The 19,205-nt window shown below is 35.5% G+C and overlaps 2 protein-coding genes across 3 annotated transcripts; one reads left to right on the top strand and one right to left on the bottom strand.

Moving 5' to 3' along the window:
• The first annotated feature begins 24 nt into the window (after positions 1 to 24).
• LOC113672674 (DNA-directed RNA polymerase III subunit RPC3-like) lies at positions 25 to 8,654 on the top strand. Its single transcript, XM_089205106.1, has 15 exons — positions 25 to 664; positions 1,287 to 1,359; positions 1,493 to 1,517; positions 2,393 to 2,461; positions 2,801 to 2,836; positions 3,172 to 3,264; positions 3,346 to 3,426; positions 3,509 to 3,560; positions 3,757 to 3,817; positions 4,235 to 4,301; positions 4,814 to 4,897; positions 4,980 to 5,081; positions 5,829 to 5,878; positions 6,470 to 6,628; positions 7,059 to 8,654. Exons 1-15 carry the CDS (start codon positions 103 to 105, stop codon positions 7,126 to 7,128), a joined length of 1,584 nt encoding a protein of 527 aa, XP_089061232.1. The 5' UTR covers positions 25 to 102; the 3' UTR covers positions 7,129 to 8,654.
• Positions 7,499 to 15,641, bottom strand: LOC113672673 (molybdopterin synthase catalytic subunit). 2 transcript variants are annotated; one of them, XM_089205108.1, is made up of 7 exons: positions 15,501 to 15,641; positions 14,774 to 14,895; positions 11,381 to 11,508; positions 10,608 to 10,631; positions 10,106 to 10,232; positions 9,043 to 9,166; positions 7,499 to 8,399 (listed from the first exon to the last, which is right to left on the bottom strand). In XM_089205108.1, the coding sequence occupies exons 1-7, from the start codon at positions 15,537 to 15,539 to the stop codon at positions 8,307 to 8,309; spliced, it is 657 nt and encodes a 218-aa protein (XP_089061234.1). In that variant the 5' UTR covers positions 15,540 to 15,641; the 3' UTR covers positions 7,499 to 8,306. The 2 variants fall into 2 exon arrangements, with proteins under 2 accessions (XP_089061234.1, XP_027044796.1); XM_027188995.2 differs by lacking the exon at positions 15,501 to 15,641 and adding an exon at positions 14,408 to 14,546.
• Between the last annotated feature and the right edge of the window lie 3,564 nt (positions 15,642 to 19,205).

The raw sequence follows: 19,205 nt of genomic DNA, 5'->3' as shown, positions 1-19,205 counted from the left end.
ACGCTGGTTGAATTAACCGCGGGACTATCTTCTACTAAAATGGCGACCTGTATATCAATCTCATGCAAGGAGCAGTGATTGATTTGCAGCTTTTTATTAGTTATGACGGTCCAACAGAAGCGAGTCGCGTCCCTCATTTTAAGAGAACATTATGGAGAAATTGTAGAGAAGGTCGGGACGTTTTGTATCGCTAAAGGACTTCGTCCTTTGAAGGATATAACTCGAGGAACCAAACTACCTCAAGGCCAAGTGCAGAAGGCGTTGTGCTGCCTCATTCAACATCATTTTGTCACATTTGAAGTGAATAAGAGAAACGTTATGTTGTACAATGCGTGGATTTCTAATATCCTTCTTCGTCTCCGTGCTCCGCGGTACATTTATTGTGTGAAATCTCTTTTTGGGTACACTGGCGAGTTGATAATAGATGAAATTTTTCAGCATGGGTCTGCTATCATGAGCACCGTTGTGGACAAAGTTGCGAGGCATTTACAAGAGGATAACATTGATTCAGATAAGGATGAGATTCGAGTTTGTTTTGCTGATCTCGTGAAGAACCATTTTCTTCAAAGATTGAGGCCAATGAAAAGTGAAGAACAAACCATGGGCAACAATAGTTATAATGAGGATGACCTCTATACTCTGCCACCTGGAATGAACTTGCAAGGTGTTGTAATGAAGTGTTTTTTATTTATCATAATAGATCTTGTAAAGGCCTTATTTTGAAATAATGCATCTCTTACGCCAGTCACTTACATTTCATGAACAATCCCCACTGAGGATTTTTTGCAGCACTCAACTCTGAGACTGATACCTCACTCTAACCCATAAAGTACAACTGTGGCGAAGTGACTGCTCTATGAGAAGTCAACTCTGTTTCTCCCTACTCATTCCTCCCCATGCATTCCTCACTCACTACTCTTATTAGGTAGAAGTTGTTATCTTGATCTAACACCATACTCTTGTAACTAGTTTACAAGGAAATGTGTAGCCACTAGGGGGGAAATTAACCATCAGGCTCCAGTTGTTCAAAGGGTATCTAATGCTATTCACTGGATAAATCTCTATCTGTTGGATAGTGCAGTACATCTTGTTAACACTAATCTGCTGGATAGCAATTTATCCAGTGGATAATGTTATCCACCCTTGGCCTGGATCTTGGGAGTTGAATGGCTTAGAGAATGCTATTTAAGGATCACTCAAGAACACAAGAGAGGTGCATAGAAAAGTATCTTGCATCTGCTTTACAGCAGATGCATGGCATTGACATAGTATATCACTATGTGCAGGTCATGGTTCAAAACGGAAGAGAAGTACTGGTGATGAGGGTCAAACAGCTAAGAGGCAAAAAACAGGAGCAAGGTATGTACTAATATTTCATAACTGTGGTAATCAACACTTTTTCAATTCTGATGAATGGTTCTCTATGATAGATGTTAGTTACATTTTATTTAAAGACATTAGCAAGCATGATTTGTGTCTTGTTTCATTTTAGCTACACTGCTGGTGCCAGAAGTTCTGTAAGTAAAATATAACTGAAGTAACAAAAATTCTTCTCAGTAATTTATGAATTCTTCTGCAAGATTCTTTTCAACTTGACATTGCACATCTTCTGTTTAAATTGGTCTCTTGCCTGCAAAAAGTCAGAAATATCAGGTTTACTATCAAGAAGAACTTTGACAACCAAGTTACCAATGTAGTGATGATGATGATGATAATAATAATAATAATTGCAAGAATTTATATAGCACCCTTTCCGTGAGCTCAAAGGTGCTTTACAATAGTTGTAATTCTAAAAAATAAACAAAAACATTTGAGTTATTAAAGAAAATATATAGCAGTTATAGAAGTTAATTTTCAAAAAAATAAGATACAATCGACTTGCTAAGATGCTAAGATTAACTAAGGAAAATATATACAACAACAAGAAAAAAAAAAGGTAGTCAACTAACTAATAAAAACCTCTCTAAAAAGTAGTGTTTTAATCTTATTCTCAAAAACATCAAGGTTCTGGATTGATCTTATGTCATCAGTTAAGGAGTTCCAGAGCTTGGGCACAGCAACATGAAGAGATCTGTCGCTGTAAAACTTGAGATTAGACTTTGGTGTTACAAGGAGATTTTTTGAAGAAGGTTGTAATTGCCTTGTCAGAGTATAGGGCTGAATGAGATCTGCTATAAAATATATATAATGGTGGTAATGTGATAAGAATATTGATAATAATATTAATAATAATAGTAATAATAATAACAATAATAATAATAATAATAATAATAATAATAATGGTAATAGACTACACATAGTGCACATCATCTCAAAGTTCTAAGGTACACCAGGGTTTCATCATCCATATTTAGACAATCACTACATTTGTATTTTTGTCACTGCTATTCAGGAATTAAGCGATGATGGAATTTTATGGCAAGTGAACTTTGCAAGGTTTCATCAGCATTTCATTGATGAGGTACAATATTTAGACACTACTCCAGGTAGTTTTCACTTTAACAAAATCTTTGTACAGCCAATAATCATTGGAAATTTCATGAAGCTTTCTTCTGGGCTACTCTACTTTTAGACTAGCTAAGGATTTCATTTTTTTGTGGTAAGTTGTTTACAGGCTGTATGGGCAGAGTTAGTTGGCTTGTCCAACATAAACAACTATTAAAGCCATGTCATCCTAGTCATCGATACTGTGAGAGAATTACTGATAGATGTGTTTCATTAGCACTCTCAATATAGATGTATTTTTTCACCTTCATTTCCCCTCAAGACTTACTAATAAATTTTAAACATTATTTCCTAGAATATTGTCACTGTTGTAACCAAGAAAGTTGATAAGGTAAGAAGGACACTACACTTAGGAAATTTACCATCAAATTTTACGGCTAATGATATGTTTATATACTTACATTCTCCTAAACCAGGAAATGAAATTCTTACAGAATGCTTATTTATGCTATTTGTAATTAACAAATTGACCAAAAATGATTGATAATTAATTATCATTTGTCTTTTGTTTGTTTGTAAGCTCAGTGAAAATCTTTCCTAAAACTCCTGAATGTAATTAGATTGGTATTAGGTCACATCATCTCAGATCATCCTAGGTTATTTTATTTCTGAACTTATTGTAACTTATCCAAAGTTGATCAAATGCTTTTATTTTGTGTTGCTCAGTTTGCAGGGGAGATTGTCAAGACAATGTTGAAATTGACTGAGCTGGCAAGAGATCCCTTATCACCGACATCACAAACAGTATCCCTTCATGAGGTAAGAAGCTGCTGACTGAATTTTTTCTTCATTAAATTGATAAATACAGCACTGTGTTCTCTGAATAATATCAATCAACAGATCTCACAGAATTTGTCTGTAACTCCCAAGATGGAGAAGGCACGGATTGTTCAGTACCTTTCACTGTTGACAGATGAGAAGGTAAGGTTATTGTCCAAGATTTGCCAGTTGAGTTCTTTTGCAGTGCTCTTGTCATAAATTTTGGTAATTTATCATTTTCTAGGATAATTTGGTTTCCAAAACAGGAGAGAGTGGAGGAGGAATGTATTGCATAAGTATCTTTTTATGGCCAAATGAAATCATAGCTAAGAAAATAGACTGTTGATTTTGATGATATTTTTATACTCCTTACTGGAAAATGTGGCTAAGGCTTTCGTTCCTTAAATGATCCATGTTCAATTATCTTGCTGGGTGTATTTTGGTAGAATTTGCATTCCCTTTGCAAGAATAGTTTCCCTTGACAGTTTTTAGATCTGCAAAAGTGTGTGGATACCTTGTGCCAAAATGTGATTGAATCCATTGTTCAAGAGAGGTAAATAAAAGTTGTTCCATTGGAGTTTAGTCAGCTTACCCATGCTAGAATCTTAAAAGGCATTACTCCTTTGACCCTAAAAGTGACTAGCATCTAATTTCTCCTCACAATGTCACCCCTGAATCAAACATTAAGGTCATGAGAGTAAAGGAAATGATCACCAACTAGAGAAGCTTTTGATTGTCAAACAAATTCTCCTTATCAGCACCTTAGTTAATGTATAGAGAACAGTATGGAGAATATGCATACTGATGTAGAGGTGTTAGGGGTTACTGCAATTAATATTTTAAACAATTATCATAAGCAATTTCATGACAATCATGAAAGAATAGGCAATCGTCTACTGGGATGTATGCAGTGTTGTGTGTATTTTTTCCCTTATTTGAGGTTAGTGTTTTCTATTACATTGAAATTCAGGTTTGGTTCAAGATGCTTTAGAATCTTCAGATTGCTACTTCTTAAGAAACACATGGAACAGAAACAGGTGAAATGATTTGTTATCTTGCTTCCCTTTACCATTATTGTGAATTGTATGTTGTGAACTTAATATCCTATAAGTTCAAAATAACCTTGATGTAGTGAGACAGACATATTTTGTTAACTAACTGTTAAAGACCAACTAACTGACCTACCAGGCATTAAGGGTCAATTTCCAAACCAAACAGCAAGTATACCATAAAATATTGAAGAAATGTAAAATGGTTTCCATGTTTACATAGCCTGATGTAAACATGCGGGAGGTTGGGAGAACACGAGATAAGCGTAGGAAACCATGACGCGAAGCAGAGTGGTTTCCAGCTTATCGAGTGTTCTCCCAACCTCCCGTATGTTTACATCAGGCTATGTAAACACGGAAACCATTTTACAACTCTTTTATAAAATAACTAATGAAAGAGGAACAAAAAAAATGTTTCTCTGAAGCAACCAGGTCTTTAACCCTGCCACTAACAAATTTTTTTGTAAATGATTATGATTTCAAATCATTTCAATTTTCAGATTGGTGAGTTGGCCATGATTCCATCTAAAGATGTCAAGGAGCTGCTCTACAAACTTTTTGCAGAGAGGTTTATTGCACTACAGGTAAAAAAAAAACTGTTTGTTAATCATCTTTAAAAAGCTATCAACTTTGTTTTCATAACATTATGCTTTTCTCTGTTAACAGGAAATCCCTCGTGCTTCAGATTATGCCCCATCAAGAACAGTTTACTTGTTTTCTGTGAATCTTCCACAGCTTAGTAGAATGCTGCTTGAAAAATCCTATCAGGTGACCAATCAGATTACTTTTAACCACCAGCTGACATTGATTATGGAAACTCTTAATGTCAGAATATTTCAACACTTGAGCATCAAGAAAAACCAATCACAAGGGTGAAAGAATATGAAACTCTTGCCACTCACACAACATGTATTTGCACAGAAACATTCACAAAAAAATAAAACAGTTCTTAACCCTTAAACTCCTAGAAGTGATTAACAGGCAACTTCTTGCAATAATTTCCATATAATTTCTTTCAATTAGGTAATGAGAATACTCAAAGTTATCAGGTAGAAACATTTTTCTCGATCTAACACCAAATTCTCATAATTTATCCACAAGAAAATGAGAAAAAAAAGAATTAATCCTTTAACCCTTTAACTCCCAGAAGTGATTAACATGAAACTTCTCCCTATATTATCTTTACGTTATCTAGCAAACAGGTAATGAGAATATTCAAACTTATCAGGTAGATGTTGCTATCTTGATCTAACACCAAATTCTCATAACTAATTTACAATGAAATGTGTAGCAGCTAGAGAGGAGAATTAACAATCAGACCTTGGGAGTTTAAGGGGTGAAAGTATTAATTGGGTTCACCCCAGTGTGGGTTGTATGTTACTGAGACCAAATTCTATTGAAAAGAAGGATTTAAGTCCATTACTTGCTCTTAGTCTTTTTTAAAATGGTTGGTATTCAATACATTATTTGATAAGGCTTTGTGATATAGTTAACACACATGGTTCTTTTTTCCAGGCACTTGGGAACCTGATGAGCAGAAGGGAGACTGAAATACAGGAGCACAGGTATGGAACATCACTTCTAATTGATTCTGTTGTATTGTTTCAACAAGTATAAAAACCTATAAAATCACACTGGTTCCTCCCCATGCATCCACATATGCATGCCACAATTATTGTAGGAAGCAGGGGTGATAGGCAGTTCCAGATGCTCAGTTCATAAAACAGGGGGAAATAGCAAAGGTGCATATGTAGTGTTGGAGTGAAAAAGGAAGGAAGGTTTGGTTTGGGCAAGTTCTTTACCCATCAGGGGTGGTATAACCTCTTTTGCTAATGAGAACAACCTGCTACTGTTAACCCTTTAACTCCCAGATCAAATTTCTCACTCTCCTTACTGTCAATGATACAATTCTTATAATGTTAGGTCAGAGAATGTGGTATAGGATCGACTAATTACCCCTGAAATTGCTATTATTCTTTATCCTCATCACTTATCTGGTTGATATTGTATTTAAATTGTATGGAGGAATTCTGTCTTGGTCACTCATGGGAGTTAAAGAGTTAAACATAGAAATGCTATTTTCTGTTCATTGGTAATACAGAACCCGGGTTTTTTTCCCACCAAGTCCTGCATTGACCTCGCTCATTTTTCCTTAGACGTTTAATTGAAAAGAAAGAGAGAGTGGAGGCAACAATAAACACACTGAAGGCTCAACATGGCGAGGAGACATCAGAAGAGGCTATAGCTGAGCTGCGAGAGCTTATTATTCCAGCAGAACAAGAGCAGCTAAAGAAACTTAAGCTTTCTCTTGCTAAGTAAGTAACGTCAAAGTCAGTCACAGCAAGGGTTTTTCTACTGTTCATTTTCACCATGCTCGAGATCACTTCAACAAATGGCATGTGTTCAAGATCAATGTAATAATTTGTGGCCCAGTGTTGTTTCTGTTCTTACATTTGTTAACAGTAAACTTGTTGTTAATTTATGAAATTATGTACTTGCATGCATTCAACTTGGATCTATGAGGAAACAAACCCAAGTGCAATTTGACCAGGAGACCTCTGTATGTCAATCCCAGTGACTCAGCCCATTTTACCACCTTTTTCAACCATTCAGAGCTGGAAATATATGTCATTTTCAGATATATTAAATATTCCATAAACATTTGCAAAGAGAAGAACAAAGTTAATTTCAAATTTCTTCAATGTTGAATGAAGCCACTAAATTTGTGCCTGACTTTGTCTATAGGTTGGATCAGAGTGAGCTGCAAGTAGATGAGACCATTTTTATTCTATCCCAGTACATTTCTTCGCATTAGGATGGAAGACTGAGATTTAAGAAGAAGCTGGAAGAGACTTTTGTGTCTGTTGTGTCTCTAGTTTGGCATGGTCTAAAGAAGTTGCTGACTAATGCTGATCCAGTCAGTTTGCAGACCTACTCTTTTCTGTGAGGCCACAATCCAGAGAGTGAAGGTCACCATCCAGAGAGGGAGTGATTTAAGAGCCGTGGGGATTTGATGAACACTTGAAAATAAGAGGGGAACAACAAGAGGGGTTGCTTTGCAGATGGTGATTGGAGAGATGAGGGAACCACATCAAGCAATAAAATGTACACTGCCATCTAAATTAAACCTTAAATTAAAAACAAACAAACAAACAAAATCATAGAGGCCTCTGTCTCTATTATTTGTTATCAATGTTCGTTTTATTTTCGTCTCTGTGTATCACATTTTACTTTTGTGTTGTAAATAGAATCTTTGTACTCTACTTTTAAATGTTTTGAAACACCTTTCATAGGTAGTAATTTCAGAATTCATCGCGCTGTGACAAACTAGTAAGCAGTTTATCTGATTATATCTAGAGGTATCCTATCTGTCATGTACTCCAATGAAATGTATCACATTTTACTTTTGTGTTGTAAATAGAATCTTTGTACTCTACTTTTAAATGTTTTGAAACACCTTTCAGAGGTAGTAATTTCAGAATTCATCACGCTGTGACAAACTAGTAAGCAGTTTATCTGATTATATCTAGAGGTATCCTATCTGTCATGTACTCCAATGAAAAGGTTCAATGATAAGACTTATTCTGTGTAAAACATGACTATGCTAAATCATTAATGTCATATTTATTATTACATTCTACTGTATGTCATTTTAAAATATTTGCTTCTCTCTAGCATACAATGCACCTTTGCACAAGACATCTATACACTAATTGTTACATTTTGCTTGTACTTATTACACTCATAACTGGTTGTTCATGCAGTGCAATAAATTGACTGTGAAATGAAGATTTGACAGTGGTTAGTGAAGACATTGGTGAACTAAATCAATAGTCTGGCATAAATTATTAGTAAAATGAACATCCATTCTGATGTGTGGGTTGGAGAGCTGAGTTGTAAGTGAGGATGGAAGAACTCTTGATTGCAAACATCTTTGTAATTAATGGTGATGACATGCCAGGTTATTTTAGCAGATGGTTTGCCTGTTCTTTGTTACACTGTAGACTGTTTTGATGACCCAACTTTCTTTGCCCAGAAGCATTCTGAGTTCTCTTTCCAACTTGGTTCACCTTGTTCATAGACTTCCTGAAAATGACAATGAAAGGTACAATAAGTAAATGTAGAACGTTCAAAATGCTTCTCTTATTTTATATTGGGTTTCCCATGTAGGTTTAATGGAATGATAGCATTACACTGTAGAGCAATTTTAAATTAAATTCTGATATTAGCATAGCATCTTAGACTCACACTATAATACAACAGAATCAGTATATGACTGTGAATATATGAAAATCATATAATTATGTGAACTGCAGATCAAGAAATAAATTTGAAAGTAATCTTCGCAGTAATGAACACTACTTATGCAGTAACAGCCTGAAAAAATATCAGACCTGTAAGGCATTTGAACCCATGATCTCTACCAAACCAAGGAAGTACCAACTGAGCTAACAAGCCAACCATGAATTGATCATTGCGGTATGTTGGTTTGTAATAATTATAGGTTTCTACAAAAGTATATAACCCACAGAAACAGACTACATGATAAAGATTAAGGAATAGGTTAGAAATATTTCATTTTCACATTAAATCTCAATGAACTAAATTGTGGTTTTGCAATGATTTCCAGTCTCAGCCTTACCTACTGTTATTTGAAAATTTCAGAAAATTCTGAATTTCCATGGAAAAAGGTTAAAGTAGGAAGAAAAAAGGTGAATTTCAAATGTACCTTTTTCCATATTGGTACTGTTGCTTTTAAAGTATCTATGCAGTATTGTACAGCTTCAAGAGAATTCATCCTGTGAGCTGATGAAACAGCAATAATCACACTGGCTTCTCCAATGGGTACCACCCTGCAAAAACATTGTTATTTGTGATCAACTGTTCATCAAACACAGTTTCTGAATTACACAGTGACATTAAAATTGAGCAATGAGGTGCACTTATGGTTGGTGCACTGGACTCTTGGTCAATCAGGCTGGTCTCTACCTTGGACCACACAAATGTTAATAACTGGGTGCGTTGGCCAGCCAGCCAAGCCATTGTACTGTTTGTTTAATACCAATATGCTTACAATATTTTTACTATAATTATGATTGAAGGAAACTAAATGCACCAAAGCCTGACATGAAAACCCCTAAAAAACCAGCAAGTGGAGATAAGGGGGAACATGTCTCCTCAAACAAGGCAGTGGTGCCACCCTCAGGGTTTTAGGGCATCCTATGAGTAACATGACGTTCACAAGTAGATAACAGCAACTCAAGGAAGTATGCAAGTACAGCTCTAAGTTAAACCTGATGTGAACATGGCAATATTTCAGGAAGGAAAAAACTGAATAAATTTAAACAAAAATGAAACCTTACAACTTAACACAGCAAAGGCTGACCTTAGAATGCCTTGCCCTTCTAACAACCTTAAAGTGCAAACTGCATTCCCATAACTCTCTGTGCACCTTGCACCTGCCTCCAGTCTTCTGATACAAGCCAGCAAAATATAAATTTATGCATATTACAATTATCACAAATTACACATTCACAGTGCCTCTATCCACCCAGGGGTACAAAAGTGTCCCAGCCAGTAGTCAGACAAGCCTGGTTAAATGCTAAAGGGTAACATTGTGATGGACTGGCATCTCACCCAAGGAAGAGTAGTGATACTCCTTGCTGTTTTATGCTAAGGAAAGCATGATAAGCTCCCACTGGATGGGGCACTTGGCTTGAGTACAGATGAAACCTTCTAAAGTTTGATACTTTCTCCTATTTTTGAACCTGGCAAACAAGGGTTGAACTTACCCAATTCTATGAAAGATGGCTATTTTGATCACATCCCATTTTTCTCGCACTTGCTTACAGATCTTGCGCATCTCTGACCTAGCCATAGGTATGTATGCTTCATATTCCAAACGCACTACTGTTTTTCCTGACAAAAAAAGTTATTTGTTAGAGCAGAAGTATCATATAAATTTCACTTCTACTTCAGAGAGAGTACCATAGCTTTGCAGCAATTGACACAATTTTGGAATAATACCCTGTTACTTGATGTAAGACTAAGAAAACTGTTGACATTAGTAGACTCAAATCTCTTTATGGACAAGCAAATTTTACTAACTGGAGGAATCGAAAATTACAGCTTACAGTCAATTTGTAATTTTTTGAGGGCTGAAACACTATTGATTTAAAGATGTAAACTAGCACTAACAAACTGTCTCACATTTCTTCTTGTAAAGACCATAATTTAATAAATGAGTATACTGATGACAGGAAACATGCAATTAATAAGAAACTTGATGATCACCTTCAAAATTATCTCTTGTGGTCCCTAAAGGAATATAAAACACAGTCATGTCATAATCATGAATGTTAACTAAGTTAGTAAAAGACACTGTATTGGAAAACTTAACTCTTAACACCCTAGCACTTACATATAAGTTCTCCACACTCTCATTTCCTATCATATTCACATGAAGAATTTGTTGAACAGCCAAGAGTACACAACTTTACAATCATTTCCTTTAAGCTCATCCTTGATTTTGAATCAGGGATGATACTTTTTGGAGAAATTAGATACTTATCACTTAAGGAGTTAAAGAGTCCAAGTAAAGAGAAAAAAGTTCCCCAAAACTGCATGTTAATTATTGGGTGAATGATGGTCAACTGCTAATGGTTTTGGCAAAAGTGCAGGTCAGCTACTGACAAATAGTTGGCTGACCAATAACCAATAGTTAGTAATGCATTAGAGATGTTGATCAACTAGTTGTCAGTGACAACAACAGGTATTTTGTCATCTATCACTCAAAATTACACTTAACCCTTTAACTCCCAGATCAAATTTGTAATTCTCCATACTGCCAATCATACAATTCTTATAATGTTAGTTCAGAGAACTTAGTGTTGGATCAACTAATTATCCTCATATTGATATTTTTCTTTATTCTCATCACTTATCTGGTTGATATTGTAAGGAAAAATTCTGTCTTGGTCACTTATGGGAGTTAAAGGGCTAAAGTACACTGTGATTAATGGTAAACTAAGGAGATCTTGTAACAAGGTAGAGAAAACTAGGCCCACCTACAAACAGTGAGATTGCTCCAGCACTTGGAGCACCAACAATTTCTGAAACCTGATCAACATGAAGGTGATCAGGTGTTATAACGATTGTATCATCTGCCATGTGTAAACTGTGTGCCTTTCCTTTACTGAAAAGGAAACAAATTAGAGTTGGGTGAATAATTTATTGCAGGTGCATCATCTGCAATATATAAAAAAAAAAAATACTCCAAAACCAATCAATTATATCATGCAACACTGGTGGAGGCCAGAATTTGAAAGCAACTCAGCATGTTTGCTGACTCAAGCATCTCAGTTTGAGGATGAAATTTGCATGTTAATTGAATTTATTAAAAATTTTGTAAGAAAAGAAACAAGTTTTGCCCCAAGGAAACAAGTAAATGTTTTGGGGTGAAGTTGCCATACTTGCTACATTGAACTTGTTGTGAACTGGTAGGGCGGCAGAGGGGCAGGACTTCCTCAATTTCAACATTCTCTGAAATTCATAATATTGAACCACCTTGTTGACAAAAATCTAACATGCATAATTTACTTCAAACTGAATGTAACTTAATAACCTCAATAAATAAAGGAGGTAAGTTTTTGAAGAAACTGTCAGTGGTGCTGTGCTAGTAGGAGGTACTTCTTAATAATTTGGTTTTATCAATTGAGTTGATGATGTGAGTTGGCCTCCTGAAAGAAAATTTTCGCTGCAGCAAATTTTTATTTATTCAGCACATACAGAGGACAAAATTATATTATATTGAATAAATTTTAAGCTATCCGCATTGAGATCATGTTCCCTTGAATTATGTTGAAAAATTACAACCCTAAACTGCAAATTTTAATATAAATTATAATGATATTTATATGTTATTCCATGCGTATATCAAAAATTAAAGATCCCTCCCATTCTACACATGGATGACCAATATCTTTAAGTCACGTTCCCTACCTCATTTTTGTATCCACAAATATTTCAAACGAGAAGTATATTGTAAACTTGACAAAAATCAGCCCCTGACAACCTTCAGAGTCAGAAAGTTTGTGTACAAGAATTTTTGCATGAAGAAAAAACCATCCCTGCTAAGTAAGCAGCAGTTAAAAATAATTTTAATGTTGTTATGTCTGTGATGTGTGTTTTTGAATAACTTGAATTCATTTTCCTGAACAAAACAACACCATAGTGCTTAGCAACAAATTAGTCAGTGGTACCAATATTATCATCAGAAAGAAGTGACTGTTCCAACATGTTGCATTCTATAGACACATTTCAGTAACTGTAGGAACAGTTTGAGATGGTAAAAATTTCAGTAAACAACAGTAGTAATTATGTTTAAAAATAGCATCATTGTTTGCATAGAATAATTCGGGAATAGGGATTCAAATGAAAATATAATTGATCTAGAAGGGAAATGACAGGTCAAAAATTGTCAATGCACACACATCTGGATGAAGGGACACAAAACAATAGACTCAGAACAAAATGAAAGAGTTTTTTTTTTTCCCAAAAATATACAGAATGCTATACAATGCTCTGGAGTTTTGCATATTATCGAAGAGAAGGTTCATTATCTGTAATTACTGAAGCAAAAACTGGAAGTCTGTCAATTGGAATAAGATACATTTTGGCTACGATATTACCCTAAAATCTGAATGTTAATGAACATCTAGAAACAGCCAGAAAAAACTGGTAGAGGGCAGACTGATGGGAGTTAATATGTTTCACAATCTTGTTCATCTTTCATTAAAAAATGTCCAGTCTGCCTGTGTCAATATTGATTCTAATGCACATTTTAGATCATATATTGATTATAATGCATATTTTAGATTATATGGGGTCCATAAGCTAATTTAAAAACAAAACAAATTTGGTGAACTTGAAAATCAGCTTTTGACAGCCCCTTTTAGTGAAGTAATTACAAATACATATAAAATCAGCATTACTGGGAGTAAAAACATGATTCAGACAACTTGTTTTCCAGTGAATATGTTAACTTGTGCCTTGCAAGAGAAATTCTTCAAACATATTTTACTTGAAATTTGTAAAATTGTTTCCTTTTAAAGTTGTGATACTGTCATTGTGACAAAACTGTGAAAAAAATATTGTTATTAACATTATCAATTTGCATACCAAGATGAACTATATTTGGTAGACATCATTAATTAAAATCTTTTGTTCTGTTTGACAAGTCAGCTCGTGTTTAGAGTAGAATAAGAATAAGCAAGAACAGTTCTTTATTGGCAAACATCTTATGTAAAATCTGATTCCCCTATACATTTTGTGGCAAGGCTTTAGGTGATACTTTGGATAAAGTTTTAACAAAACTAAATGCTGAAGATTTTCCTGTAGGAAACACTATTGCAACTGGTTGGTAATTTTGACTCTTGCAATTTTTATTCCCCCTTGTTTTTATGATGGGTGAGAGAGAAAAGAAGAAGCTGTCAATTCATACACAGATGTTTTAAAAACAAGTGAATTAATTTTCATTGGTTCCAATATGATCATACAATAAGTTTTATCCCCTTCATGGATATAGATCAGCTGCCCTTGACAGATGATGTCAGTCATTCTTGATTCCTGACAATTCAATCAGCGGTTATTGATATTTTCTCAGTCAACTGGATAATTGCCAACCTCAAAATGGTGATGACCACATTTATGACTGTTGTTACACCTGCTTAAAAATGGTCAAGTCCTGCAGTCATTGGTCAAGAAATCAATTTCAATTTGTCAAACACCTTCATTTATAATTGTGTGTTTGCTCTGATCGGTGATATAATTTGAATAGCTGCAGCAGATTGCTTATCTTTGAGAAAAGGTTTACAATCAGTTGTTGAGGAAGTTTGACAAAAATCTGAGAATTTATTTTTGGAAATTTTTTTGCCATATATCAAAGTGTTATTTTTATTGAGTGTGTATTTGGTAACTGCTGTGGCTGACTGAATACTTAAATAACCTGGGACCCCTTTTAGCCCCTTTTTACAAATAAGTCCCATATTCCCTTAGTTCCACCTCATAATTTTAGAACCTATTTTAATTAATACCTTTCTTCTTTCATTTCAGCCACCACTAATCGGTGGGATAACTGCGACTTCTTCGCCTCCGTTAAGAATAATTTCTGACTCCTTTTCGATGTAATTTTGATTCACGGCGATCACAAGGTTTTCCTGAATAACTGAAAGACTTAAAACAAAATGAGCGTTCGATTGATGAGTTTATACTCAACAAAAGGTAACGCAAATCGATTAAAACGAAATATGTAACGTGGTGAAGGGAGTGTTCTACCAAAGTACAACATGTTTTGGGTATCCTGTAAAAGAAAACTCTGATAGAGTGCACGGAATCTTTCGAACCTTAATGAACAAAACACTGATTCCACAAAGATCATTGACCCATAAGATTCGCCTCACCTCGGAAAATTGTTGAGGATACCAGCTATCAGATCTCTCCCCAAGAGTCTCTTCCCAATAAATATTTGTGCCGAACGCTGTTCCACTAATTCACGGCTTTTAGCAAAGAACAAAACAGTTACCTATTGAGTGGAAAAGAACAATAGCAAAACTTTTGCATCTTTCAAAATAAGCTCTTCGACTTATGCAAATATGTTCAATGTAAACAAAATAATCTGAACGAACGCGGTCACAATAACGCATAGGTACTTAAGTCGAGTCGCGATCACTTGCAAAAATAAACCAACCTCGGAAAGAACGTGCTGTCGATTGTTGCGACAAATAAGTAAATGTGGAGTTTTAGACGAAAGGATTATATTCGGTTTTTACTTTAAGATTAGGTTAATTAGTAAAGTTAATCTGAACGAATCGCATGCTTCCTCGCCGATCGCACACTTTTTAACACCTTGGAGGCGATACGATCTCCTGGATGCTCGATTTTACTTTGTCGCCGCGGTTGACTTTACCGCGAGAAAAACCACCTCTTGTAAAATATAACTATCGATTACAAAAGTGTTGACTTTGTACGTCTAAACTGACATGAATGATTACGTCTCCTAGGACATATGCTATGTCTGCCATGGAAATAATTTTTGCGATACTGAATCGTAAGTTGAGCAATCGTTTCCATTTCTCCCGAACGCATGGCTTGGAGAGAGGAATCAGAAATCAATCTTAACTTTCTAACCTTAACTTTGTCTGTCCCATCATTATTTACGTGATCCATCAATGATTTCAGGAAAATATCACAAGACGTCCACAAGGACAAATATCAATGATTAAAATCAGATGAAAATGAGCTGATGTTATACTTTACCTACAAAATCAACCAGGCGTGCTAGATAGCCGACAGTAGTATTCTAACAAGGTATTTGATTGGTTATTGTTTTTTATCCAATTAAATGCTTTGACAAAAGTGCAAGTTAGGTTGTAACAAATTCGAATTCGTTTCGGTCCTCTTCACCTGATAGCTCAAATTATTAAACTAAAAAGACATTTTGGATACAAATCCACTAAACATTCGAGAAGGAAAAAAATTAATCGAACACTTTGAGGTAATCTGTGGTTTTAACACCGTATACACTCCTTGCCTTCAGGCAAGCTTTATGTCTATTTGTGTTATTCACTATTATATTTGATTAAATCATTTTTGATTTCTTTAAGAAGCGTCAGGATTTTTTAAGCTCGCCGCTTTTCCGTGACGTACTCATTATTTAAGCACGGTTCACAGATTATATTCTGCGCTCTGTGCAAAGGGAAGGGACAACATCAGTGTAGCTTACATACAGTCTCTCCTTTTCGGCAAAGTCTGTCGCGAGAGTCAAAACTGATTAAGCGAAAAAAAGCGCAAAGTGCCGAACTCTGTGAGGAAGGCACACAAAGACGTACGAAAGTTGAGGATCATTTCGACATGTTCAGCGTGGAACATCAGGAAAAAGCATCAGGGAAAGATCTAGATGAATATCAAATACAATCCCAAAGCTAAGAAGAGCGAAACACTTAAATGTTCTTACTCAGTAAGGATTATGTGCCGCGGCGATTCAAATGCGACGCTAAACTGGGGCAGTGCTTAGCTGATAGCGGAGCTCACTGTAATACACATTTTGTCCAAAGTGATGAAAAGAAATATTGACGGCAAAACAGAAAAGTATCAAAGATGGTATTTACTATCATGCTTTTGCAGAAAAATGGATCTGTGCTTTGCAGTGTCTCCTTTGTGGGGAAGTATAGAACTGCGCATTGCACATTGCAAGAATTATGAAAATTTTCCTTAACTCATTAAATGCCGCACCCAGGCTCTTACTATTTCCTCAGTAAGCGCGGAAAGCCCAAGAAAGGGTGGGTAACAGCACGTGCCCGCAACGGCGGCGTCTTGGTGACAACATGGCCCTCAGAGTAACCGTATGGTCCAGCTCTAATGGAACCGAGAGAGCCTGAGGACTACGGCCCCTTGATCGACCCTTTATCGTATAGAAGGAAAAAAGAAAAACAACCCTTTCACCTTGAACCAGGGCGAGGTACTTATGTTTATTACAGCTGATCATTAAAAACTTTTCCAACGATTACACAATGCCTTTATTCTGCGAAACTATTCTGCTACGCCTTCGGTTATTGATCAATTGAAGTCATATCTAGGAAGTTAAACATGATAATCAATCTTTTAACTGATTACTTCCAAATGATATTTTTATTCAAGTCATTTTCCTTCTTTCTCCATTCTCGCGACCAAAATCAGGTCATTTACATCGATCGGTTCTTGGAATGAACGAATCAGCAACTTCTTCCATCTAGAACGAAACACGACTTTGGGGATGTTTACCACATAAATAAAAAACAACTACCAGCCAGTTTTTGTGTAAAGGAAAGACTTGCCGCAAGTTCTTTAAAGGTAATGTATTCACAAACACGTTCTTTCTTTGCATTGTTTCGTTGTTGTTGTTGTTGGTTTTTTTGCTCAGGGTTAGAACAAAAATTGCTCGATAGATTGGCTTAAGTTGGAGTCGTGTTTAAATTGTAAATACCCTTGACATTTTCCGTTCCTCATTTCCAGATGTCGTTCAAAACTTTGCCAAAATTTCTGTCATTAAAATTTGATTTGAATACGTGCAAACAATGTTTTAATTTAGTGCCGTATTTTTAAATGACTGATTAGAGTTTTTCTCCTCGCAATCCAATAACATGACTTAATTCAATTTGTGAACGAAAAGGCGACTTAACGAACACGAAACATATTAGCAAATAAGATTATTGTCCAGTATAATCAGCTTCGTCTAATCTTTCTAAAATCCGTTTCATTTATTCATGCTGACTATCTTTTTTAAAATCATTGTCATTTTCCAGGAATTTTCCCCTAAGTTCTGATCGCCTGAAAACCTCACGGTTTCTTAGCACGAATCTTGCTACCAAACCGATGCGATGAAATGTTCAGATTTTCCTGGAATAAACACATGATTTTATCAACTTCAGGAATGTCTGCTGGGAGAAAGAGCAAATATTATTGCGGAAATCTATATATTTTTCACTCTAGGTTCCCAATCATTTTGAGACAGTAAACAAAACTTTAATCGAACTCGATAAACGTTTCCGCTTTTGGGAGTGATCTCAAGGGTGCCTTGCTTAATTGATTTTATGGCAGTCGTCGCTTTTTCTTTGTACGTTTTTCAATATCTATCTATTTTCGTCAGCGCTGTTTAGTGATTAACACCTTTTGTTTCGAACTTGTTTACCTTACAGACGCTTCTGATCTTTTTGTGTTTCATAGTAAATTTTTCAGCATTGTTCCTTTTCACCACTAATGAGCAGACATTGTCAATGTTATTCCTTTCTGATTTTCTCTGAATTTACGTTATATAAGAAGTTTTTTTTTTCGATGTTCTTTCCGCAAGCTGGTCATGATCTGTAGGATTTCCATATTAATCTCAACGTGCTGTTAGCTCAGTGACTTTCGGAAAAATCTGAAATTGAACTTTTCATGATTAGTTGGAATAAAACCTTCTGTAGTCAAAACAGACCTTTATTTTGTCTATTTATAATGTGAGCCACGCGAAAACATCGAAAAACGGAAAAACACTGAATCGGAATTGTGTATTAGTGAAATTATCAGCAGATCGTTTGCATCAGTTTTTGATTTGCGCATCGAAAAAATATTTAATTGGAAGCATTAAATTTTGAAATCATATTTGTATAGGAAACCATCCGACCAACTATTAGTTACAACATTCTAAGATCTGATCGATGCAATCCAGCCTTTTACCGAATTAACGTTTTCGTTTCTTATCTGATATTTATGTAAACCTGAAGTCCTTCATCCATCTTCATTATTCGAGACTAGGAGTTTTACTTTCAATTTCTCTTTCCCAATGAAGGGATCATTATTGTTTTCGATTAGAAGTGAAAAAGTTAGCGAAATTTATAGACCACATGTAGAGAAATTAGCAGCTCTTTTCGTACCGCAGGATTTCAACGAATCGATTAATACGCGAGTTGAACGTGTTCTGGGCAATAAATCGCAAGTTCCTTTGGTCAGAGTTTAATATTGTTTCACATTACGACGCGCTTTGATTGGTGAAGAGTCAACTGCTATCGATTAGAGGAAGGCAGATTTTTTGTAAATTCGATTGTGGCGAATATTTTTGTCGCCCAGCTTAGCAAATCCTTTGATTATCCAGTGAGTTTTATTAGAGGCTAGACTGAGGAGTCTTCAAAGTCCTAGAGAACTAAAAAAATTGTTTCTCGGTTGAAACAGATCTTTGAGATTTTTGTCTGGTTCCAGAGAGGGTCGTTTGAGATTGTCATCGTGAAAATTCAATTTTGGCCATCACGTAAGATCCGATAGCAGCGGGATGGATGACACTTATTGTGAAGTAAAGCCGTTAATGTTCTGTTTTCATTT

The sequence above is a fragment of the Pocillopora damicornis genome, chromosome 4 (genome assembly GCF_964200805.1).
Source record: "Pocillopora damicornis chromosome 4, jaPocDami1.2, whole genome shotgun sequence".
NCBI lineage: Eukaryota > Metazoa > Cnidaria > Anthozoa > Scleractinia > Pocilloporidae > Pocillopora > Pocillopora damicornis.
This window is presented reverse-complemented; position numbering and strand designations above follow the sequence as displayed.